At 41.3% G+C, this 25,432-nt stretch overlaps 1 protein-coding gene across 1 annotated transcript in view; it reads left to right on the top strand.

Annotated features, from left to right (window-relative positions):
* The window catches only part of LOC136827981 (amidophosphoribosyltransferase-like), a 69,315-nt gene that overhangs the window by 26,753 nt on the left and 17,130 nt on the right, over positions 1-25,432 (top strand). The window contains exons 5-9 of the mRNA XM_067085579.1: positions 389-477; positions 1,579-1,774; positions 6,193-6,320; positions 6,697-6,918; positions 7,288-7,408. Of these exons, the coding sequence (XP_066941680.1) occupies positions 389-477; positions 1,579-1,774; positions 6,193-6,320; positions 6,697-6,918; positions 7,288-7,408 (756 nt within the window). The remainder of the gene's footprint in view (positions 1-388; positions 478-1,578; positions 1,775-6,192; positions 6,321-6,696; positions 6,919-7,287; positions 7,409-25,432) is intronic.

A 25,432-nucleotide genomic window follows, 5' to 3' on the forward strand; every position in this document is an offset into this window, starting at 1 on the left:
TTTAATAGGTTATGATTTTTGCTAGTAATAAACCTTCGCCTTTCATCCACACTTAGGAATAATTAGCATGGCAACAGTTTCTCTGCCAAGTAGAAATATTTAATGTAACAGTATTCTTAAAAATGTCAAAGTGCTAACATTTTCATATTGATGTAAATTTGTAGAAAATGTGTTGTGCTGAACTTCAATTGCTTTAAAGGTTGTGAAAATTAAATGTTAATGTTGCAGGGAAATTTAGATCAGATGAGAATCAAGGCAGAAAGAGTCCAAGACATAAGACAATGGAAAATTTTTATGTCTAAACCTGTAAAGGGCAAATCTGACATTAAAACAAAATGATGATGGAGGATAACACAAGGAAATCTGATTCTTGTATTTTACCTTTCAGATGGCACAAATTCTCCCAAACCTCTAGGGTGGGTTATCAGTTCAGAATCCTGTGCTTTTCAGTCAATAGGGGCCACACTCATGAGAGAGGTAAGCAACAGGTTTTCAGTGTATGCCATGATACTGTATTTAGTTGATATTAAATAAGAATATATGATCATAAATTTGCATTTCTAATTATTGATTGGGGTTTGCATTGTGCTCATCTTCAAAAAGGGAACTTGGTGGCCATAAAGACCAACTTTAAGAATAGAGAAAAAAAGTGTGAAATTAAATTCATGGAACTTTCAAGTGAAGTTTACAAATTATGTGTCATTAGAAGAAAGCAAACTTACCTCTGTATCTAGTGTACTTGATAAATTTTCAGGGACTGAAGTGTAAGAAAAATTAACATAATAGATATAAAGGTACAGACATTGACATTGAGAAAATTAAAAATAAAATGATAAAGGTACTGAACATCCATTTTAAATTTGGCCACTGCAGCAATGATACATGAGGATTAAATTCTGATTCCATCTAGGCGCCAGATTACCTTGCTTTGCACTACCTTGATGAGTGAATTGTAGAAAAATTTTAATGGCTCTATTTCTTTAGGAATCCTACACTCACATTGGTACTAAATACAGTGTACAGGTATGTTAACGTCTTGCATGTTCTTTCAAATATCAGTTTTGGCCTACCCGATAGGCTTTTGAATTGAATTGAATATGGAATTTAGGCCCAAGGCCAAGCACTGGGACCTATGGGGTCATTCAGTGCTGAAACAGAAATTGGCAGTAAAAGGTTTGAAAGGTGTACAAGAGTAAAACCTTGCAGTTGCACTATGACTCAATTGTTAGGAGAGGGTGGAAAGTAAGATGGAAGAAAGATAATATGAAAGGAGGTACAGTAAAAGAAACGAAAGGGGTTGCAGCTGTGAGCTAAAGTCAAGCTGCCAAGAACCTTAAGTAATGCTTACAGTGCACTGCACATGGTGTGTTGACAGGACTATCCTCCTACGCATGATAGGCTTTTGTCTAGTTGAGTCAGTGACAGCTGCAGCACACCTTGCGCTGAGTACTCCAATTATGAAAGCATGGATTTGTTTCCTTGGAAAAATACAAATTACTTTTTAAATTTTTGTTTTTATTTAGTAAATCCAGATAAATTCTTTTGAATTTTTTTTTCACAATTGTTTCTGTATTTCAGGTTTATCCAGGTGAAATAGTCGAACTGTGCCAGTATGGTGTGCGCTCTCTTGACATTGTCCCGCGACCTACAAAACAGACGAGTGAAACCATTGGATTAGAAGCCCTAGACAGTCCAAAGATAAGAGAGTCCCCACCCCCTGCTTTCTGCATATTTGAGTATGTTTATTTTGCAAGAGCAGATTCTGTCTATGAAGGTAAGGGTGACTACTTGAGTGGTATTTTTTTGTAGGCCTTTTCTGCAGTTTGTTTTAAAGAGAAGCCTGGCAATATCAAGTTCTTTTTTTATCTTGATAATTAAAAAAATGGTAGTGTTATCTATAGTAGGAATGACATGCATATTAAACATTTTTCACTATTATGAGAGTAGTTTAATGAAACCACTACATCACATTGCTTGACTTTCACAGGGCTAATCTAAGAGATTTGTTCTTAAATGTGAAGTGAAACTGGAGCAAGTTTAAGTTAAGGATGTTAGCCAAAGTATCGAATGTAAAGTCAAAGGAAGAAGCAATGCACCTGGGGCCAAAGGTTCACAAAAAAGAACCTTTGGTACTGTCTACAGTGTGCCACTCAATGCTCATTGTAGGCGTTATAAATTTTGTAGATATTTTCATTTTACCAAGACAGAATTGCCCAGTGAGGCCATGCAGTCAGCATTTTTAGAACACTCCTTGCAACATGGTAACTCTATTGCAGTTTTCACAGATGGCTCAGAGTCAGATGCTGGCATTGGCTTTGGAGTGGCCTTCCCTGATATAGAAAGAAGTGGGAGATTATCATCTGTTGCACCTATATTTTACAGCAAAGCTATGTGCAATTTTAAAGGCTTTAAAGGAAATTTTAATTAAGAATGGAAACAGTTTTACCATATATTGTGACTCAAGAAGTGTTCTTCAGTCATTAGCATCTTTTAACTCTTTAAAGCCGCTGATTTTAGAGATATTGGATGGCTACTTTTAGTGAAGAGAAGAAGTAAAGAAGTGGATTTTTTGCTGGGTGCCTTCCCATGTTGGGATGGTTGGAAACGAGGAAGCTGACCAACTTGCAAAAGTCAGCAGTCACCTCCCCAGAACCCAGAAGATGCCTACTGCCATATCGAGATTTACGAGTATATGCTCTAGTAGGTCAGAAAATTAAAAAGTGTTGGCAGTCCATATGGGAAAATATTTTAACAAATCAAAAACTGCGCTGTGTCACGTCGTCAATGTCTCCTTGGTCATATCCTTATATGGCAAGGAGAAAGAAACGATGTTGTGCAGATTGAGGATAGGACATGCAAGACTCACTCATGGGTTCTTGATGTCCCGCGAAAATCCTTGATTTTGCAATGACTGTAGTGTGCCCTTGACTATGAGACATTTGCTGGTCAAATGTCCCAGCCTTTGGAATTTGAGACATAGGTCCCTGTCCTTGGGACATGACAGAGAAAGTAATTTTATTTTAGCTACAATTTTCAGTGAGGATTGTAATATAGAGCAGTTATATATCTTTATATAGGAGGTGGGCCTAAAAAAATTTAGATTATACATATAAAGTATATGTAAGTATTGATATATTCAAATAAATATGATTATACAGCCTGTATAAATAAATATTTTTAGATATTTTTATATGAAATTCTTTGTAAACTTATTTTTACTTTTCTATTTAAATTTATCGCAGCATCAATAACCTAGATGTTGTGACGCCAGTTTTTAATAGACATAACCAATCAATCTAGTAAACCTTGCAGCCTGTGAATTTCATTGAGATAATTCAGGACTTATCATGGCCTGAGGTTTCAGTAACAAAGTCCTAGTATAGCCCAGAAACATTCCCAAAAGTTCAGACAGAACAGGAGCCATGTTTGGGGGCCTTTGAGCATGTGTTTTCAGAAATATAATTTCTTATTAAAATTTTGTGAAAAGAAATGTGACTGTGGGAAGGTTAAAATTGATCTTAGTTTTCACTTCATTCATCATTTTTGCCATGTTCTGAGTTTGGAAGGGTAACCACATGGGCTTTTCCTGGGAGCAGTTATCAATTTATAACAAGCAAAATATGCAGTAAATGAAAGGAAAGAATGCTTGTGAAAAAGGATGCAGAATGCAAAGAAAAGATAAGGAAAGAGATTTATAAATTAGAAGTCCTTCTCCCTTACTAATTTACTTCATGGTCATTATAAAAGCTGGAATGAGAGAGAGAGAGAGAGAGAGAGAGAGAGAGAGAGAGAGAGAGAGAGAGAGAGAGAGAGAGAGAGAGAGAGAGAGAGAGAGAGAGAGAGAGAGAGAATGTTGTAATGCAGGGTCCGTTTTTTATGACTATCATTTATAAACCACACATTTAGGCTCTTGCAATTATTAACTGTGAAGGCATTTCAAGTTAGTGTTTCAGATCAAAACTAGATTCGTTTGTCATTAATTTTGACTAAAAAGTCCCTAAAATCTGTGATAGTTAAATTTCACTGTAAAATCCCCAGCTCCTGTTTAGTTAGGCTTCAAATTCTGGCCCAGACAATTTAGTTAGCTTTGAGTTTTGTTACAAACTTGTACGTACTGTACTGTACCATGAAATTTCTCACTTGATTTACCTAGATTGGCATCCAACAATTAGGCTCACCAATGCCAACATACTGAATGAAGTTTGGTGTTACACTCCTCCTGGGTTTTGATTGTGTAGGCAAGATATGCATTGGATTTGTAAAAAAATATGTAGGAAATTTTAAAGTACTGTACATGAAAGATGTGGTTGCAGCATATCAATTCTGGTTCATACATGACATCATAACTTAGTAAGATGTAGTAAACTCTAGTACCCTTTGCAATCACAGCTTATTTTTTTTTTTTTTCCATATTTACAATTTGGTAATACAGGCAGTCCCGGGTTTAAGACGTTCCGTTCCGACACCGTATCATAAGCCGAAAGTCGTCATAACCCAAAATATTGTCGAAAATCGTAAGAACCGCACTTTTAATCATTTGGGGTCTTGTAAATGATGTAAACTGCATTTATATTGAGTTTTTCATAAAAAAAACCTCCAAATTTTGACATCTGCCCCTTTTGGAGCCGTATTCCTTCCAGCAGATTGGCGTCATAAAACCTGGAACATGCATTGTAACCCGGGAAATAATTTTTGATGAATATATTTGAAGCGCGTCGTAAGCCGAGCCTATCGTAACCTGGGGACTGTCTATTACAAATTGTTGTAATAGGATAAAAAATTGATGAAATACCATCTTATGAGGCATGAACTAAAGATGAATTTCTTGAGACTCATGCACATGACTGCATAATCAGTGGTGTAGTTTATTCCCTTTAGTTTATTAAATGGTGTAAATATGTTTCACCAAATCAGACAGTTTGTGCTGATTTCTTAACAGTGCTAATTTTCCCACACAACTTTGATATAAAACTGATGAGCTCTACTTTCTTTTTTACGCTAAATACTGGAGTTAATATATTTCAGGAGTTTAGCTGTAAAATTTATTAAATGCTTAAATAATACAAATACTGTAGTGCCAAATGGACTATCCTTTTGACTCAATGGTCAAATGCATGTAATCTTCATAAAATGTTAAATGTTTCTGTATTTTACTGAATCAGTACTGCAGTAGTTTTGAAGTGAGCCAGAAATCTCTTCAGCTTGTTCAGGCTGAGTCTTTTCAAATGCCATTCAATACATGTGTTTTAACCACATCATGAAAAAATACCTGATTAAATGGAAAACTTGGGCAATTCAGATGTTGAGATACATGCAAAAAATAGAAAAGACTAAGAAAATCTTTGTGAATAATATAGAGTATCAAAAATAAACTGTGTTGTGAATTGGCAAGACATTAACATTCACAATCCCTTGATGGAAGGGATGGTGGCATGTGGTTTGTATTGATTGCACTTGATATTTTAAAACCAAATACAGGTCACTGTCTAGTTCTCAGTTGTAAATGGCTGTTTTAATTTCAGTATTTATGCTAATGCTGCAAGTTATCAAATGTTTATTATAAAAAGGTTCTAGGTAACTGTTACCTGTATGAAAGAATTTTTTGTATTGCTTATTGACATTTTCATTATAATGACTTACCAAAACACTGTAAAAGCTTTTATCTCTTAAAATTCGACACGTCCGAGATATAAATTTTCAAACTTTGTTTGGAACGCTGATATAATTGGCGGGAGACCCAACCCCACCGGATGCCGGTGGGGGTGGCGTGGAAGGCGACATACCCAGTAAACCAGGTCAGTTTTCAATCTCAGGCGTATTGTGAACGCATGTCGCGCGTCCGTCCGTCTCAATGGCACTTGGCACATAAGAAAAAAATCTGTTTATTGGGTTGACTTGATTGGGCGTAGGAATAATGGTTGGCCACTCATTTCTCTTCATATGTAGATGCTGGAATTCACTCTGCCCCTCACCTGATTCAGTGATTAAAAGATAACTGATATTGCTAAAGAGGGTAGACTGTGGAAACCATCCTGCTTTTAGAAACCAAACTTTTCAGTCCCCTTTAGCACAAATCGTTGTTTTTGTTGAACAATAAATCTAATTCTTTGGGCCAGCCCTAGGAGAGCTGTTAATCAGCTCAGTAGTCTGGTTAAACTAAACTTTATTGAACAATATGTTCAACATACTCAGGGCAGCAAGTATACAGTGTCAGAAAACGGTGTGGACGTCAGCTAGCTATTGAAGCACCAGTAGATGCAGACATCATTTCTACAGTTCCAGAATCTGCTACACCTGCTGCAGTAGGATTTGCCTTGCAAGTATGTTTTAGGCTCCATTGTATATTTTACTCTTCAATAAATATTGTCCTCTTGTCTTGTATCATTGTTATGGCATATTTTACATTTTTATTTCTGAATGCTGTAACTATATAAGAAATAGTGTCATGTTAATGCCTTTGTAGCTTAATAAATTTTAAACACTTGCAATATTTTTCCTGTTGTTTGTTGATATATCCTATGATCTATAAAAAAACGTTACCTTTATCCTCGTCTCTTCTGGTTTCTTCTCAAATATGGGTTGGTTATTCAACTCATTGGGGTTGGCTCAGCCAAGTAATGGCAGTATTAGAAATGTCAGCACAATTTGAACAATAACAGTGATATATATAATGCAGTAAGATTTTCTATTTTACAGTCTGGCCTCCCCTATGTTGAAGTTTTGTGTAAGAATCGCTATGTGGGCAGGAGTTTTATTCAGCCAGATCCACGGTCTCGACAGCTTGCTGTGGCAAAAAAATTTGGTGCATTGACAGAAAACCTTGCTGGTAGAAGTGTGGTGCTGGTAGATGACTCTATTGTCAGAGGAACTACAGTTGGCCCTATTATTCGTCTTTTAAGACAAGCTGGAGCAAGAGAGGTAATTTTTGTTAACACTAGTGGATGGGTTATAAAACAGTTGTGTTTCTGATGGAGTGAATTTTGCTAAAATAGTTAAGAATATAAAAAAATATCAGGAGGAAAATTAGATGTTCAATTGGTATTTACTTATCTGAAGAAAATTCATGTTAGCTCTCATTCTTGTAAAATAAAATACTTTGGGTCATCCATAGACAATAACTGACAGAAGAATTATTTATTGCCCAAAAACTCAACAGAAAGTAAACCTGTGCAATGCATTATCAGGGGACTGATTAATACTTTAACCATTGCACAAAACTTACAACATGCATTTACTCATTGAGTAGTGTTCTGTGGTCTTGAAAAAATACAGATTTCTTTCTTGCAGGTTCACATACGGATTGCTTCACCACCAATACATTACCCATGCTACATGGGTATTAACATACCAACTCGTGGAGAGCTCATTGCTAACAAGAAACCCCTTGATGAACTTGCAGGTTTTATTGGTAAGATGATGATGTACTGCATGTAGATACTGGGGGTAGAATGTTAGGAACTGTGATAAGGTCAAGGTGGATTAAAAAATCTGTTGTTCACAGCAAGCTAATCAGTCATATTAAGCCTGAATCATTGCCTCAGTGATCTTGGATATGCCCATTCTACTGAAGTCTTTAAGGATGTACAAAAGCCATCTGTGACTTGTCTGCATTTGTGCACATGCAAAACACTGGTTAGAAAGAACTACCAACTCGCATTCTCTTTCATGTCTTGCAACCGTGAACACATCAAAGTATTTCCTGAGCTATACATTGTCAGTTCAGAATTATGTATTCTACTGAAACCCTTTGTTCCTACAGATACAAATCTTGCTTTTCATATACAGTATGGAGTCATCCTATTGTGCATGTACTTGGATGGCCATGTATGTACTCACTTAGAAAACAAGAGTAATGCAGGTAGGCCTGGGGTATCATGCCCACTCATTCCCACCCTACCAATGCCATTGTGATTCCAGCAGCAAGTTTGATACTTGCTTGCTGTGTTCTAAGTGCTGTGAAGCATGAACGCCAACCCGAGCCTCATCATTGCGCAGGTAATCCTTTTTTTATTTCATTCTTTTTCGTTTCCCTTCAGTATGCTATTTTTCTTTTGAAATGAATAAATATTAGTTTTTACTAAGAGGTTGGTAGCCAGTAATGTGCAAGTTTTGTAGCTTACATCTTCTGCATATTAAATTTCACTTTTTTCAGTATGTGCTGTGCTAAATTCAATAATTCCACTTGTAATAATTTCAATTCTGCCAGTTTTTCACATCAAGTGGATAGGAGGTGAAAGGCAAATTGGAGAAAACATGCTAGCCCCTAAATCTCCAGATGCCTCCATTTATAAAGGCTCCCTTTTCTACAAAGACATTCTTGTGTATTACAATCTATTTAAAAACTGAAAGGGCTGTCAGTTTGTAATATTGAATGTGTAAAATATTTTTTGCACATATTAAATACTGGTTTTTTGCACATAGACTGCTTAAAATTTTTAGAATTCTCCTTGCTGCTATTGTGTACAGGCGCTCGTTGGTATTTCATGCTTTTGGCTGTTTGCTGCTTTCACAGTGCTGTACAGTTATTTTTCCGGAGATGTCTTCCACAGGAAGGCATCCTGTAAGAATGAGTACAGTGTTAGCAGGATGTTGAATTTTGAGCAAGACAGACACATTGTTTGTGCCAGCTGCCGGTGCATAGATTGTGATCTAGAAAATAGATGTGAGGAATGTAGGGATTGGTCTAAGGATTTATGTTCAAGTTCGTTAGATACAGATAGAGAGGGGAGGCAGATAGATTGTGAAAGCAGTTAGTTAGGTCAGGTCATAACCCTGTTATTTCTCCCCCTTTTCCAGGTCCCTCGTCTGTAATTATCCCTACTCAGTCTTTGGCTTTTTCCTCTGCTAATGTTTTAGGTAGTAGTGAGACTTCCTCTTTGGCTCCCCCTTCCCCTTCCCTACTCAGTCTTTGGCTTTTTCCTCTGCTAATACTTTAGGTAGTAGTGAGACTTCCTCTTTGGCTCCCCCTTCTGCTCACCCTTCAGTTCAGGAAAAGCATATTGAGATGTTAAGAGCAGGATGTAAACCTTATTTATGTAAGGGAACCATGCTGGGTCCCCCTATAGTGTGCAACCATTTTTGCGTTCCCCTGCCCATCTGTAGTCCGAGCCTAGGACTGCCCTGCGACAGATGGAAGAGCCCACTGCCGAGGAACCGGGTCAGTTTTCTGGGCACTGTAGTTCTGATCCCTCCTTCACCTGCCTCTTGTTTTTCACAATTGAGTCGTTTAATGTGTTCGCCGAAAGACTGTTTTGGCAAGCATAAATCTTTGCACCATATTTTAACTTCTCCATCATCAGCATCTACAGTCAAACCAAAATGACTACAAACATGAAGTACATTTAGATGCTGCCACTTTTCTCAGACTTGATTCATAAAACCTTGACTTAAAATGGGATATTGTGTAGATTTGGCAGGCATGTTGCCACATCTTCCCTGTAACAGGTCGGAAAGGGTAAACAGCTTGACACTATTGTTCTGCGTTTCAAACTCTGAAGATGTAAAATGAGCGAAAGAACTGAAATTTGAAGATGAGTAAAGGATGATTTATGAAAAAAAAAATTACAGTAAATGAAGAATTGAAATCATACATTGAACTGTTTTCATAACAGTAAGATAATAATGATTTAGTTTCTGATTGTCTAAATGAATTATACAAAAGCCCAGTATCTAGCCCTGACTCACTGATGAAGATAAATGATACAGTGCGATAAAAAAAACTGTTATTGGCTCCTCAAGTGATGGTAGATTGTAAATTAAGTCGGCCCTGTCCCTGAATAGTCTCTTTCTTCTGGACAGCCTGTGGGAGGGATAAGTAGGAGTTTTTGACCAGATTTAAAACCCCAAATTGAGAGACAGATTAATTGTGGTCAGATTTTAAGTCCGGAAGAAGTTTGGCAAGGTAGCTAATGATAGTCATGTTCGTCATAGCTGATACGGCTAATGAAGTATGTGCAGAAAGTATTAATAATTATTTGGAATAAATCTTACCCACTGTTAAATGCTGGCTTACATCTTCATGCCATTAGGTGCAATCAGCATTTGAAATAAACAAAATAATGCTAGGCTAACCTGCTAGGATCTCTGTGATCACCTATTTTCCACCAGGTGGCACTGGAATGTTTATGTTCTTGTCAGACTTCTTAATGCCGTGTCCTTCTGCAGATGGTGTGAGTTGATATTAGTAATAATTTTGACTATTTCTGGCTGGTTTTCTCCTGTATGGTATGTGCTTGTTTTCTGTTTTTGCATTATGTCATCTACAGCAAGCATAGATGAACTCATTAGGCTGTTTAAGAACAAGATTGTGTGTTAGCCTAGCTGTTGAGACATGAGCGTGGTTTTCTTATTGAAGAAAATAAGGAGTGATCTGATAAGAGGATGAATAATTTTGTGAAGTGTGGAGAGATGCAATAGGCCAATAGATTATGTAGACAATTTATTAGGGCAGGCTATAAACCTACTCAGTCTTTTTTATTTTTTCTTCCAACGTTGCTTCTCTTCCTCCATTGCCTGATGGGTTAATTCCTCTCACTCCTTCTGCCCCACCTTCTTATGCTCCTTATGTGGTCCAGGAGAAAATTAGTAGGTAATTGATAAATATTCTTCTTTTATTGGTTAGGAATTTGCCCGTATTTATGAGATTGAAGAGTGCAGTCCCCCATAGTGATTGGCCTTTTATGGTTTCCGTTTCCCCATTGAGAGCAGGGAACTGTGGCATGTCTTGGGGCCAAGGTCTGTGCCCTTCACAACTTCTCTCAACTGTATTCCATCTTGAATTCGATGCCTTTTCCGAAGGATTTATGTGGTAGTTTAGTGTACATGTTTACTGCCAGTGCTCATGTATCATCCTTTTTGGAGAGGGTGATAGTGATTTGCGTGAATTGCAGGAGTTTTCTAGGGATTACAGACATACAGTACTGTATTACATTTACTTCAGTAGTTTCCAAGACTTGCATCAATTGTTCTATTGTTAATCATTTACTCTCCCTGTATCATCCCCTGTTTCGGACGTTAACCCTCCCAGTCTTACTCAGTTTCCCCTCTTTTGCCTTAAACTTGTCACCTTTTGACCTTTTGACAAATGTTCCTATTTGTACGAGTGGCTCTTCCTCCTCTGCAGCTTATTTATCTAGAGTAAGCTAGCCTTGGAAGTCGCCTCTTTTAAAGTGTTGTGCAGGTGGCTCAGGCTGTCGTTCATGCTCCATGGTGATGTCATGCAAGAACCATCTACCTTCTTCTACCCAATTGTCTCCCTCCCATCCACCTGGTGCTTACCAGAGGCATTCAGTGATGTCATTTCTGGCGTTCCTTGCTGTCTCCTTCTCTGGCCTTTATTGCCTCACTGTCTTCACACAGTGTAGTGTGCTCGCAAATGTGTTTGTGGATCGAGTGCTTAGGAACCAACCAACCAAGCAAGTCGATACGGCTGCATGTTGCCGACTTATTCTAAAACAACAACCAAGGTGATCTCGGAAGCATACCACTTGAAAGCTGGTTCTCAGAATGCCACTTCATTGGTTTCCAGTTTTATGAGGTTGCTTGGAGTGTTAGGACTTAAATAAGATATCAGTTTTTCACCTTCCTTTGTTCAACATGCAAGCTTCAAGTTCTTGCACCAAGGTACTTTGGTCTAACTGAGGTGGAAGTACATACTTTTGAATTCGGTAATGTGGTATGTGTATATGTAGATGCATATAAAAATATGAATGATGATAATGTTTTACAAATGTTAGTGCTGAAAGGGCAGCGTTAGTTGATGAGGCATCAGAGTATTAACCTCACGTTGATATACCTATTTCTTAAGCTAGGGGAGGAATGTATTATTCTTTTTTTTTTTCAACTTAGTTTTAAAGTAACAGCAACGGTTGTGTGCATATTTATTTTATAAAGTAGTCCAGCTCAGCCACTAGTAGCATTTTTTGACACATTCTATTGTCTCAAACCCAGATGTCTTGGAGGATGGTTGGGGCCATTCTGAGAAACATTTGATGTCAGGGAGTTGCTTTAGCTGGTTTTGAATAGTCTTACACAAGTGGAACATCTAGCCACAATTGCAGTCTTGTCACAGTTCAACCTCTCGATTCTTACATGAGGCAGAGAGACACATATTGAGAGACTTGTTCAGGCTACCAAAGAAACTTCTTTCTCATTTGGACAAAGTCCAGGAACATCATTCTTTTACTTAATTTTGTCCTAGGGAGAAACAATGTTATCGAAGACTAGCTCAGCAGGAAAAGGCAAGGTCAACTTTCAGAATGGTCTCTTCCACAGATTTGCCATTACTTGTGGAACCTTTGGGGAGACCCAAACATGAATCTGTTTACGACTGCCCAAAACCCAACACTCCCAGTTTACTGCCCTCCATACCAGGATCCTCAGGCAGGGGCAGTTGATGCCTTTCTTCAAGAGTGTTTGAATTTAGACCCTATTTGAGATCTCATTAAACCTCCACATGTTTCTTCTAACTGCTTGGAGATTGTCATCCATCAGTTATGAGATAGAGACTTTTCTAGAGTGGCTAGGGAAGCAATCCTTAGGTCTAGAAGGCTCTCCACTGTTAGACTGTATTAACAACAGTGGTCAGTTTATTGATCTTGGTGCTTGTCCAGAGGGATATCCAGCACCTGTACCACTATAGATATGCTGATAAAGTTCTCAGGTGTCTCAGGTACACAAAAGTATTCTGTCCCAGCGATCAAAGGATGTCACTTTATTTTGTCTTCAGTTCTGTGTTATGCTAACTGGAGTATCGCTTACAATTTAAATTTGAAAGAGGTTTTCAATCTTTTGAACTAGAAATTTCAAAGCTTCCCAACAGGGTTTACGATGAAATTTGGACGTAGTCCTTAAGGATTTAATGTTACCTCAGTTGGACCCTTTGGATAAGGCATCTCTCAAGACCTTTGAAAATACTTTCTCTTAGCTCTTGCTACAGTAAAGCATATTATTGAGCTTCAAGCCCTTTCTTGTATGTGGGCTTTGTTCTAGTGGAAACCTCTCTCTTTTCTTTCATTGCTTAGAGAAAAGACATAGAAGTGAAAGCCCTTCCCAGGTTTGAGACACCCTAATTTAACTGCTTTGGTAGGCAATGAAGAAGTGGCTCTGTTGTGTCGAGTTAGAACTCCAAGGGTTTATCTGGACAAACTTAAACCCTTAAGAGGAGAAGTTAAGAATCTGTACTTTGGTGTTAGGAGGCCAAACACTCCTTTGTGCTTCATTAAGTCAATGCACACACTTGATTCCTGAGTTTTTACTCTTTTTTAAATTAAAACCTCATGGAGTCTGTGCCGTAAGCATGTCTTTTTATTTTCTTTAAAAGCTTTTGCTAGAGAAGGTTGTCAACATAGCTCAGTGAGGTGTAACTGTAGTACTCTACAAGACAGTCCTTTTTCCCTGTAAGGATCCTCTGACAAGTCTCACTATGAGGGCCTTAAACCCTGCTGTGGCTGCAACATCTGGCAGCAGTTCTTATCAGTAAGGATTACACAATGAGGAAGTGGCTTTATGTCCATTTAGAACTAAGGGTTTATGTGAACAGACTTAAACCCTTAAGAGGAGGTGTTAAGAATTTATACTGTGGTATTAGGGAGCCAAACACTCCTGTGTCCAAGAGTGCTTCATTAAGTCAATGCACACAGACTTGATTCCTGAGCTTTTGTCTCATGGTGTCTGTGCCATAAGCATGTTTTTCTGGATCGGGGTCCCGTGTCACCCGGTGAAATAGTCCATTCAGCACTTATTTCTAGGTAATTCTGTTGCTAGATACCAGAGAAAGCTAAATGAAATGCTGGAGTTACTACCCCCAGAGCGAGCTCCACTAGATGGAGTCGTGTATGGAAAAGGGTGAACTACAAAAACACGGAACCTTATCCTATAGAGATTCCCAATGTCAAAAGTCCCAACGAGAGAGGTGCCGATACAAGCCCATGCACTACTCGCGGACTGTATACAAGGCAACACTAGCCGCATTCCATTTTAGCACGTTTTTTCGTTCACACGTAATTTCGTTGTGATCCTTATTTTGTGCTCTATTTTGGATTTTTTATGGCATCCTCGCAAGGTTCTTCTTCAATTACTTGAGTACCAGTGTTTTGTTGTTTTTTAGGCGATTGAGGCTTCTTATTTTCCTTTAGTTTAATAATTAAAGGGATTTATAACGCCCGTCTCGGTCTCCTCTCATGTCGTCTCTTGACCTCTCTTGGTCTTGGGTCGGCATATTTGTTTTGTGTTTTTTATTTGTATCCCTTTTTATTTGGGATGTTTTACCATTAATGATCCCTAACTTTAGTGGGTTTGATTAATTTTTGTTTGTTCTGTACCCATTTACTACGAGAAGTGCTGTTTAGCGTTTAGGTTGAGCTACCCCCTCGGGCCCATTCGCTTTTTATCATGGCTTCATTACGAGAGTGATTTTTATTACGGAAGTGATGTTTAGCGTTTAGGCTACGAGCTACCCCCTCGGGCCCATTCGCTTTTTATCATGGCTTCATTACGAGAGTGATTTTTATTACGGAAGTGATGTTTAGCGTTTAGGCTACGAGCTACCCACTCGGGCCCATTCGCCTTTTATCATGGCTTCATTACGGGAGTGATGTTTAGCGTTTAGGCTACGAGCTACCCCCTCGGGCCCATTCGCTTTTATCGTGGCTTCATTACGAGAAATGTTGTTGAGCGTTTAGGCTACGAGCTTCCCCCTCGAGCCCATTCGCTTATTATCATGGCCTCATTATGCTTTATTTTTGTCACTCACTTCTCTTAGCCTTTGGGGATCTTATTTTCATTGGTACTGTTACGGTTTTTACTTTGTTTTTATAATTTTGTTTATTTTGTGAATTTTGTGTTCCCTTCCTGGTCAAGTGCTGTCTTGCTGTTTAGGCTACGTGGTTCCCCCTCGGGCCTATTCGCTTTATTTTGGCTTTATTTTGCCTTGTTTTAGACTCACTTCTCTAAGTGTATGGGAACATGATTTTCATTGTTACATTTAATTTTTGACCTTGTGCTTGGATGCTTTTGAATTTTGTTAATTTTGGGATACTTTCATTTAACTGGAGGTCGGTCATGTCCCTTCACGTCCATGTTGTGTTGGGCCTGCCTATCCTCCTACATGTACCTTATAGACAATTTTTGTTTTATTATGATTTTTTTTGAGTTATTGGTTAGCCTTTACCCCTCTCCTAGGCTTCCTTCCTTTACATCGCCTCAGTTAGGTTAGCCTAGGGGTTGGCTGTAACACTTTTTCCTTCGGGAAAAATTCGTTAAGGAGGGGGACGATCTCGTATGAGTTTCATGTCACGTATGAGTTTCATGTCGGTGATCTCGTTCTGTACATGTGTGTTTTATGTCTGGTGCTTCCCTTTGTTTGGTTTTGACTTGATATATTGCCTACGTCCACCCCTCTCCCTGTTTCGGCTTTTCACTTAGGCTAATGTTCCTAATAAGTTGAGCTGGAATAGCGAGGGTTTACCTGCGTAGCCTATCCTAGTTCAATCCTTCTTTGGGTTGCTTACCAATGGTGACCGGGAGTGCTCTCCCCACTCCTGTTCACACTTCTTTACCGACTATATATATGTTATTTTGTGGTTTCGAGAGTCCCCTTCTCTCCCTTTTATCCTTTGCTCTCTCTCTCCCCTTGGTTTGTTTTCAAAGTTTGTTAACTTTCCAAGGCTTGAGAGCAATTATCCTTATTTTATGTCGTAGCCTAAATCCCCTCCTCTGCATTGATTGATTGTCCTTCGGTGTGTCTGAGTTGGCACTCCACCTGGACCTGGAGGTGACCAGGAGTGCTCTCCCCACTCCTGTTCACACTCCTTTATCTTTCATTGCTCTCCTGGCCGTAGAGGTTTTTGCCCTTCCTCTCTTTTTCTCTCGCTCTTGTCGTGCAACACAGCTTACATAGCGAGGGGATCTATGAGAATCTCTGGGCGCCCGGGAGTGCTGTCCCACCCTGGTCGCTGCTTTGGGTTACCAACCTCCTGGCCTATCCTTCCCCCTTCCTTTTACGTCGACTATTTCCCTTCGTGGTGCTTCCTACATGTTCGCACCTCACTGTTGGGGTCTCATACGAGGCCAGTTAACGTTCTCCACCTAACTGTCTTCTGCTTTATTTACTTTCGGCGTTCCCCCTCCTTTTTGCTACTACCTGTTCGGTGTTTCGTTATCTTGTTGGGCGCTCTCCTTGCTTACTGCTACGGCGGTTTTAGTGTTTAGCGGTCGGCGTTTATTCCCCCCCCACCGCTATCACTTCGTTCAGGATATCCTCCTCCGGGGGTTTTCCTCTCTTGGCTCGGAGTGCGCCCACTTCCGAACAGTTCATAACCTTCCCACATTTTGTTCAAACATGATCGCTTCGGAATGTTCCGTTGACTCTGTTTTTATGTCTATGAGTTTTGTCCTGTTAGCCCGGTTTCTCTCCGGGGGTTTTCCTGGTCTGACTAGGCTATGGCTGCTACGGTACTCTGCTCCGGCATCCGTTCCAGCATGCCCTTTTCTCATACGTTTTCGGCTGGTTTTGTCAAGTGCAGGAATGCTCCGCTATCCTACAACAAACCAGCGGTCACGGAGTCTATAGCTCCCATTCCGGTGCGCAGTCTGTTTTGGATTTATAGTTTGGCACGGAAGGTTATGAAGTACGCTATGCTCTCCTCGAGCAGGCTTCTTGATGAACCCGTAGGTTTTATATATACCTGTCGGTTTCGTCTCCGCCAAACTCTGCCTCATGTGACTTATTCTTGACTGGAAGGTTGTAAAAGCACGCTATGCTCTCTCCGAGCAGGCTACTTGATGAATCCGTAGGTTTTATTTACACCAGTCGGTTTTATCGCCGCCAAACGCCGCCTCCTTTGGCTTATTATTAGTCGTTTGGCACCCGGCAGATTGCGTTGTACGCTATGCTCTCCCGAGCAGGCTACCTGATGAATCCGTAGGTTTCATATATACCTGTCGGTTTTACCTCCGTCAAGCTCCGCCTCATGTGGCTTATTAATAGTCGCTCTTTCGAACTCCGTCTCCGGGCGGGATTCTCGTTAATTCGGTAGGTTTCATATAAACCTATCGGTTCTCCGCCTCTTGTGGCTTATTAATAGTTAATCTTTCGGTGTTTGGGCTCTCTCCGGGCGAGATTCTCGGTGGATCGGTAGGTTTCATATACGCCTATCGATTTCCTCCGCCAAACTCCGTTTCCGGGCGAGATTCTCGGTAAATTGGTAGGTTTCATATACACCTATCGGTTTTTCCTTCGCCAAACTCCGTCTTATATAACTTATTGATAGTTGTTCCTCCGGTGTCTGGGGTCCTAATTTTTCCCCCTCCTGAGGCCGCCGCAAGTCTCGTAACTCTTCGCCAAGTTAATTGTTTACGGAGAGTTTTCTGAAGACGTTATGCCTTCTGTCTCGTTCTCGGACCTGTGAACATCGTCCCGGAGCGATAAGTAGGTGCGGGAATAATTGAGACAAACCTTTTCCGCTTAGCTCGGAATTAGGTGAGGCAAACTTTTCCTTTAGGGATTCATTACCTTCTCATCCCTTTTCAACGGTTCCTGGTCTACCGTCCCTAAGGTGAAGTCAAAAAAAAAAAAAAAAAAAAAAAAAAAAAACTTTTAAACCAAGAAGACCCGCTCCGGGGCCCTCTCAAGGACGTCTCGGATCTCTAATCCGGTGCCATCTACGAGTTTGGCCTCGTCTTCTGAAAGGGACACAGCCCAAGCAAAGCAAGGCGGTTACCCCCTCCTTCCTTTGTTGAAAACTCTTTTACGGGTCTCCTTATAAGGAGCTCGTTATGAGGGTCATTGCCAACCTATTAAACTAACTATCTACGTCATGGTCCATGCCTTCCCTTTCCCAGGAGCTTAAATCCCAAGAGATTAATCTCAAGACTCATTGTCAATGGATCACCTGTTAAGTCCTGCTCCGTTCCGGAATTCTATCGTTCCGGACATCTCCACCTCTTTTCCCCTCCAGTCTGGGGAATCTTGGTGCCTTCCCTTTATGCTTCCCAGCATGAAGGCACCCTCCTGTCGGGGGTGTGGGCACACGGAGGTTGGTGGAAGGGCATTTCTTCCCTTCCGGTCTGGTATCCTCTTATCCGGGTTTTACCAGACTGTCAGAACGAGCATGGCATCTGTCTGGCAGGATCCATAAGTGAGCCCTCAGCTAGGGGCTGGACACATCGTCTCCTGAGGACTCTAACGGAGTGGCAGGCGGAGAATTCCAAGTTCACGCCAGCTGTGGGTCTTACCGTGCTCTCTTTGAGAGCCCTGTTTCTTACCCCTTGTGCTCCGAATGTAGCCCCTCTTATCAACAGGCTTGTTTTGAAAATGTATTGCTGAGGCATTTCCGGGAGACAGATATCACAGATACATTCACAGTGAATCTTCTAACCCCGGACTACGCTTCTAATTTATTCAGCGCACAGCTCCCTAAGCTTCGGAGTCAATTTTCGGAAGCTGAAACAGGGTGTAAGTCAGGCTTGCCCATTCCGCCTTGAGCTGAAAAATCTTATGAACAGTTTCACCTGGAGAATTAATCTTTTCCCCAGGTGGGAGTTGTTACGCCCGTCTGGGGCTACTATTGTTACCCAGAGCCTCCGTTCTCATGGGTGTCTACCCACGAGCAGAAACGGTCTGATCTTGCCGGGACCTGTCCCAAGTCCGGCAAGAAGTTCATGTAGTTCAAGAGCCCCCTGCTCAGGCGGTGGTGCAGGCTCTTCTGGTCTCTGCCCCTAGACAGCCGTCAGCTCTCACTCCCAGCCTCCACCTCGATGTGTGCGGGTTCAGCCAACACATCAGCCCCTTGTAACGCCCCGTGTGTCTCTGCCTCCCCACGTGCCCGCTGGAGTTTTCTTTGCTTCATACAAAAACCTAAGGAAAGAATTTTCACTAGACATTTGGCCAGAGGCTCTGACCCTCAGGGTTATCATAGGAGCAGGGATGCATCCTACTCCTCTCCGAGAAATTGGGAAGGCATTCGCTTCATGGGAGGCAATCAAGCCTCCCTGTAGTATTTCTCATATGGGTGGGAGGCTGTACCATTTTCGGGGCCACTGGAACTTCAGTTCCTGGGCCCAGAGTATAGTTATCAGGGCCCGGGTGGAGCTGGACTGTTGTCCCCCCAATCAGGTTCAATCAGCCTCCGACCAGAGTTCTGGGGTCTTTGCGAATGGCCTGTCAGGCTTTTTCAGTCTGCCAAGGAAGTTCCCTTCCACTGGAAAATTTTTTTCCGGCGTGTCCCGTTTGTTTTCCTTATTCATGCGGCAAGTCTCGGTTGCTTACAGTCTTGTGGGTTCGGATCCTACTGCGCCGTGGAGCCGTAACCACCTCTATAGACCTTTCCGACACTTCCTTTCACATCTTGGTTGCAGAAAGGTCCTATCCCTTCTTGGGATTCAGACTCGGGGAGCAGGCGTACCCCTTCAGGTTCATGCCCTCCTCAATGCGGCTCCAGAGTCTTTGCCAGTTTGAACAATACCGTAGTTCAGCAGCTCTGGTATTAGGAGGCTATGCTAGCTGCATATCTAGTTGCCTGGCTCATTTGGGCACCCAGCGTCGGGAATTGCCTGAGGGCGCCGGTCATTATAATCGGTTTCTAGAGTCTTTGGGCTTCTAAGTAACCAGGAAGGAATCCCACCTGATTCAGGAGGGTAGCCTTCCGTAGTTATGAATCCAGTGGAAGTGGAAAGAGATAGCAAGGGCATCTTATCATTTCATCATCTCAAGCATACCTCTCCCCGTGCCCAAGAAAAGGTCCTGGGTTTTCTCCAGTTTGCTTCAGTGACGGTTCTCCTTCTGAAGTCAAAGCTGGAGTTTATGACCGGGGTATGGTGGAGTCAGGGACGTGTCTCCTTGATTCCTCCTGCTTGAATAGTGGCCTCCGGCCTTGCACAACTGTCAAGTGCTTACCGAAGTCAGTTCCTCTCCAGCTTTCCCCTCCGGCCTCAGTATTCCACACCGTCACCTCTCTGGGCGGGTGAGGTGGATATTTTTTGGCCCAATGAAGTACATGGTACTTAGTCGGTCACGTTCCGGCAGTTCCATATCAACGCTTTGGAGGGCGGTGACAGTCTTCCTGTCCTTGGAAACTTCTTCCCCCCAAGAGGTTTCCTTTTAGGCTGGTTCTGAACAAAACAGCAATAGTGCGCTGCGTAAACAAGTGGTTTTGGACTCGAATTGCTTCGTTCAGGTTATGGTTCATTCTTCTCCATAACCAACAGACGCAGGTGCCTCTGTCTACCACCCTTCTCGTAGGGGTCCAAAAGGTCACTGCTTTTTCCCTATCCAGGGCCTCCCCCCTGGTGTCGGAATAGTCCTTAGGCGGAGCGTCATTCAGGTAGTCTTGTGACCTTTTCCTGGGCCTGGAAGTAGGTCTGTTTGCAACCCAATTCAGCCACAAACTATCAAGCTGTCCCGTCTGGTATAAACTCAGCCTGCGTCAGCCCCTCAAACTCTGATGTCCTGGCTTTGTGGTCTTTGTGAATCTTACAGTTTAGGAGGAAACTGATATTGGTCCTGTTATTACTGTTTTCCTGAAATCAGTTAAGGGATCCTACTCTACTGCAGTATGGTTCTGCAGTTAAGTAACTAGCACTCTTCACATAGTTTTCGAAGCTACAGTACTGATGCGACCGCATTGGCCTCGAGGAAAGTGTTTTGTTGGAACCAGACTCACAGGCCCTTAACTTTCATCCCTAAGGTCTGTGTTCGTCTAAGAACAGTACTCCGTCCACATTCGGTTTCCTGGTCTTTGAGTAATGTATCGGAGTTAGCTTCGGTAACCAACAATCATCTTGTTCTTATCTTTCCTTGTTAAGGAAGTCCCAAAAATTTTTAATCAGCTTAGCTTCTAGTGTTAGTTTTCCTGTACTGTCTGCCCTGCCTGGCGGAACCAATCAGTTTGGTTTGTCTGGCGGAACCAATCAGTTTGGTTTCCCCTCATCAGGGGTAGTGTTGTGAATTCCTCACCCTAACTTTCTATCTACAATTGAAGGTCCTCATTTTCGGTGGTCACCTTGGAAAGTACTCCCCTTTTACAAGGTCTGTTTCTGTGTCCAGTTTTTTCTCCTTGCAGGCTTTTTAGACAGGACCTCACAATTTTGTCAGGTCCTCTCCTTTAAAAAAAAGGGGGCACTGTCATTGGGTCTGCTATTAGGCAGGAAGTATTTTCTTAATACAAGCCTATTCAGGTGCTATTCTAAGCTCATGATCTTAGACGGTGACCACTTACATTATTTTCATTACATGAACTTAGAGGACCTTACTTATGTTCAGGGTAGAATTCTCCTAGTTTTCAACGTTTCTATTTAAGTCTTTAATAGCATAAGAATGATGTTTATTTCTCTGTTACTATTTCATCGGGTGACACGGGACCCGATCCAGAAAAAGGATTTTGACAAAGGAAAAATCTATTTCTGGAGAAGGGCCCGTGTCACCCGGTGACCCACCCCTGTTTTTCATTCTCTCCCTCCCTTGATAAACTTCATTCTAGTGAGGTGGGTGCTAACATGGAATGTGGCTAGTGTTGCCTTGTATACAGTCCATGAGTAGTGCATGGGCTTGTATCGGCACCTCTCTTGTTGGGACTTTTGACATTGGGAATCTCTATAGGATAAGGTTCCGTGTTTTTGTAGTTCACCCTTTTCCATACACGACTCCATCTAGTGGAGCTCGCTCTGGGGGTAGTAACTCCAGCATTTCATTTAGCTTTCTCTGGTATCTAGCAACGGAATTACCTAGAAATAAGTGCTGAATGGACTATTTCACCGGGTGACACGGGCCCCTCTCCAGAAATAGATTTTTCCTTTGTCAAAATCCTTTTTTTATTTCCTTTAAAACCTTTTGCTAGCGAAGGTTGTCAACTTAGCTCACTGGAGATATAAGTCTTTTACTTATATCTCCAGTAAGCTGCTTTGACAACTACATTATTTGCAAAATGTTAAAATTTACATGTGTACTGTAAATTCCTTAGTCCTATTGTTGCATCGGGGACAGTTTCTTTTGAACCAAATATGAGAGTAACCTTGCTTTCTGTCTTACTGTTAGTAGTTAAGAAAATCCTGCTACTGAATTTTGTGAGCATGAAGGTACACATTGGTGTATAGGTGCATACCTTCATATCTAAAGGTAGGTGTTGTCTTTGATTTTGGCTGTTGGTTATGGGATTCCAACTCATGCACAGGATTCACTAGTACTTTATGAGATAATCCTTTTCCCTGTAAGGATCCTCTAAAAAGTTGATATGAGGGCCTTACTCCCTGCTGTGGTTCCAACGTCTGGCAGTAGGGATCACACAACAGACAGGAATGTTTAGAAATTGTTTCCTCTCATCAAAAAGCTTTTAGTTTGCTTGGCTGAACAGTAGCTAAGATTCATTCCAAGTAATGAACATTTTTGATAAATTTAATTATTTGGATATTTATCAACTGTTAAAGTGGAATCCCACTCAGCCTTCTGACATCATAGTAAATGGTCATGAAGAATTTTGACATACGTAAACATTCCAATGCCACCAGATGGGAGATAGGTGACAACATAAACAGTCCTAGCAGGTTAGCCAGGTGCTATTGTGTTTATTTCGAATGCCAATTTGCCAAGTGTTATTGTTTTTACTTCGAGTGCCAATCACACCCAATGCGCAAAAAATATAAGCTAACTTTAACAATATGAAAGTAACCAAATAAATAATTTTATCATAATACAGCAGTAGTCATGTTATGTCTTTTGTGACTTGTTCTAATTCTGATCTTATTTTGACTCGATTGTTAAACAGGTCTCTTTTACATCTGCTTTTTATTCTAAATCCTTATCTGCTATTCCCCTCTCCTCAAAATGCACCTGTTCGTTCTTTACATGGTTTTTCTTAGGGGTCTGCGAGTCTATTCCTTGTGCTTCTGTTAATGTTTCTCTTTTCAGTCCTACCATGGTTACAGAATCTTATGTTGTTTCCAAGCTAGATGCTATTCTAGCTGCTTTGCTTTCTAAGGATGTGTCATCTGGGAATGCTCTTAAGTTAGTTGAGTCATGTTTGGATGAGGTGGGGGTTCAAGTGTCAATATCGCTCCTCTTTCTTCCCCCCCCAACCTTTCCTGTTTTCTTTGGTGCATGGTGGAGCCTCGTCTTCTTTTGCTCAGCCTAGCCAACTTGTGTCTACTCAGGTGAGCAGCTGCAGACTTTTTCCTTCAGTTTCCCCTTCCATTGAGTTAGAGATTTGTTGCGAGGAGTCGGCTGCTGTTACACCAACTCCTCCTCTGGTGGAAGAGGAGTTTGAATCAGAGAAGTCTCCTTTGGTTTTTTGGTGTTTGCTGGAGCATTGCGCTTTGCTTTATCCTCATTTAGTGGAAACTGTCTCCTTCAGCTAGAGCGCATTTTGATGAGATTTCTTGTACTGTATTTGGGCGCATAAAGCTTCTTTTAAGTCTGTCAATTTGTCTTCCTGGTTTTTTGAAGTTGGTAAGAGCCGCCTCTTATGATACAGGCTCGTTTACTGCTGCTTCAGCCGTCTTCGGTTCACAATTCTGACTTCTTAGCTTGTCTTAATCCTTTGAAGAGACATGCTCTTGAGACTGACAAGGTGCTTTGGACTAATGCTGGGGCAGAGACTTCATCCAAGTCTTTTGTTTAGAATTATTACCTTTTGTTGAGCTTCGTTGCTGCTGCTCTGCGCCAACTTAAGGAACTTGTGGTGCCAGAGGGTTTCAAAGCATGGGAGGAGTCATTAGATTTTTTATTTGCTTGAACAAGTCTGTTTCGGACACAGCAGGCGCTCAGTTTTGAAGAGGAGAGAACAATTGTGCTCCTATCTTTTGTCTAAGGTCTCTCCTGCTCAGGTAATTGGTTTCCTCTTTGGATTACCTTCTTAATCCGACTCTTTTTAAGGATAAGGAAGGATATTTCTGCACAGGAAGACAGAGATTTTATCAATTTCTTAAGTCAGGCATGAATAGGCCTGCTCCATCTCTCCCTTCAGGCCCTCCAGTCAAGATTTGTTCTTCCTCGTCTCAAGACTCGTTTTAGCTGCAAAGACCTAGTGTAGGTTGACAACAGGCTTTGGTAAGAGTAAAATTGTTAGGATTATCAAGAAGAATGGAGTTTTTAGTCCTCAGATTCCAGTGGGAGGCCAACTGCAGGCCTTTTAGCATGCTTGGAGGGACTCGAGAGCAAAATATTGGGTGGTGGATGTACTGAAGGAGTGCTATATATGTAATTCCTCTTGTGTCTCCTCCTCTTCTGTTGTCATCTCCTATAGCTTTACCATCAAAAGGAATTGGTATTGTTATTAGAGAAGAATGTAATAGAGCAGGTGCGGAAACTCCCCTGGGGTTTTATAACCTACTTTTTCTGGTACAAAAAGCATCCGTAGGTTGGCGCCCAGTGCTAGGTGCATCGAGACTCAACAGATTTATTTGTCCGTCCCTTTCCTCCATGGAATCATCCAGCACAGTGCTGGCAGCGATTCAGAAGAATGACTGGATGATGTCAACGGACATGCAGGATGTAAATTTCCACGCTCCAATAAATCTTTAGTTGTGCAAGGGCCGTCATTCTGTATTTACAGGAAACATATTTCAGTTCATGGCACTTTGTTTTGGCATATGTGCAGTGCCTCAGGTATTCACAAGGATTTTGGCAGCAGTAGGAGGATGGTGTAACCTTTAAGGAGCAAGACTTCTCTAATTAGGTGACTGGTTAATGTTGGCCAACTCTTTCAATGGAATTCTGTGGGCCAAGGACCTGTTACTCTGTCTGGCTCAGTCACTGGGTATTGTGATAAATTTTCAGAAATCTGCCCTGATTCCAGCTCAGTCAATTCTCTTACTGGGGAGGAGGATAGACTCACAATTTTCAGGCTTTTCCATTGGAAGAGTGAGTAGACAGCTTATTGCTTCTTGGAGAATTTTGTCCTCTAAGGAAGCTTCTTGCAAGAAAATGGCTTTCTGTTGGGACACATGGCATCTCAAGAAAAATTTTTCAGTTAACAAGGCTCAGGATGTGGCCATTCAGTTTTATTTAAAAGAAAGTTGGAACAGGAAGTCTCTGCCAACTCTTATTTAGTCACAGTCCTGTTAAGTCTTTGAGAGATGTTAGCATGGTGGAAGGATCGTCGAAGACTGCTGACAGGTTCATCCCTAGGAATAATGAACCCAGACCTCACCTTGTTTGTAGATGCTTCAGAGACTGGTTGAGGACTATCTGGGTGGCCTAGAGATATCTGAGATACGGTCACCACAAGAGGAAGAGTTGCATATAAACAACCTGGAACTGCTAACTTTATGGAAGAGTCTGCTTCAATGCAAACACCTGGCCAGAGACAAGATCATGACAGTATTTTCAGACAATCTAACCTCTTTGGCCTACGTTAGGAACCAGGGTGATGAGAACTGTGATATTGTTTCTTTTAGCGGAGAAATTGCTTTTATGGGCCAAAGCCAGGAACATCATTTTGGT

Source organism: Macrobrachium rosenbergii, chromosome 42, assembly GCF_040412425.1.
Source record: "Macrobrachium rosenbergii isolate ZJJX-2024 chromosome 42, ASM4041242v1, whole genome shotgun sequence".
Taxonomy (NCBI): Eukaryota; Metazoa; Arthropoda; class Malacostraca; order Decapoda; family Palaemonidae; genus Macrobrachium; species Macrobrachium rosenbergii.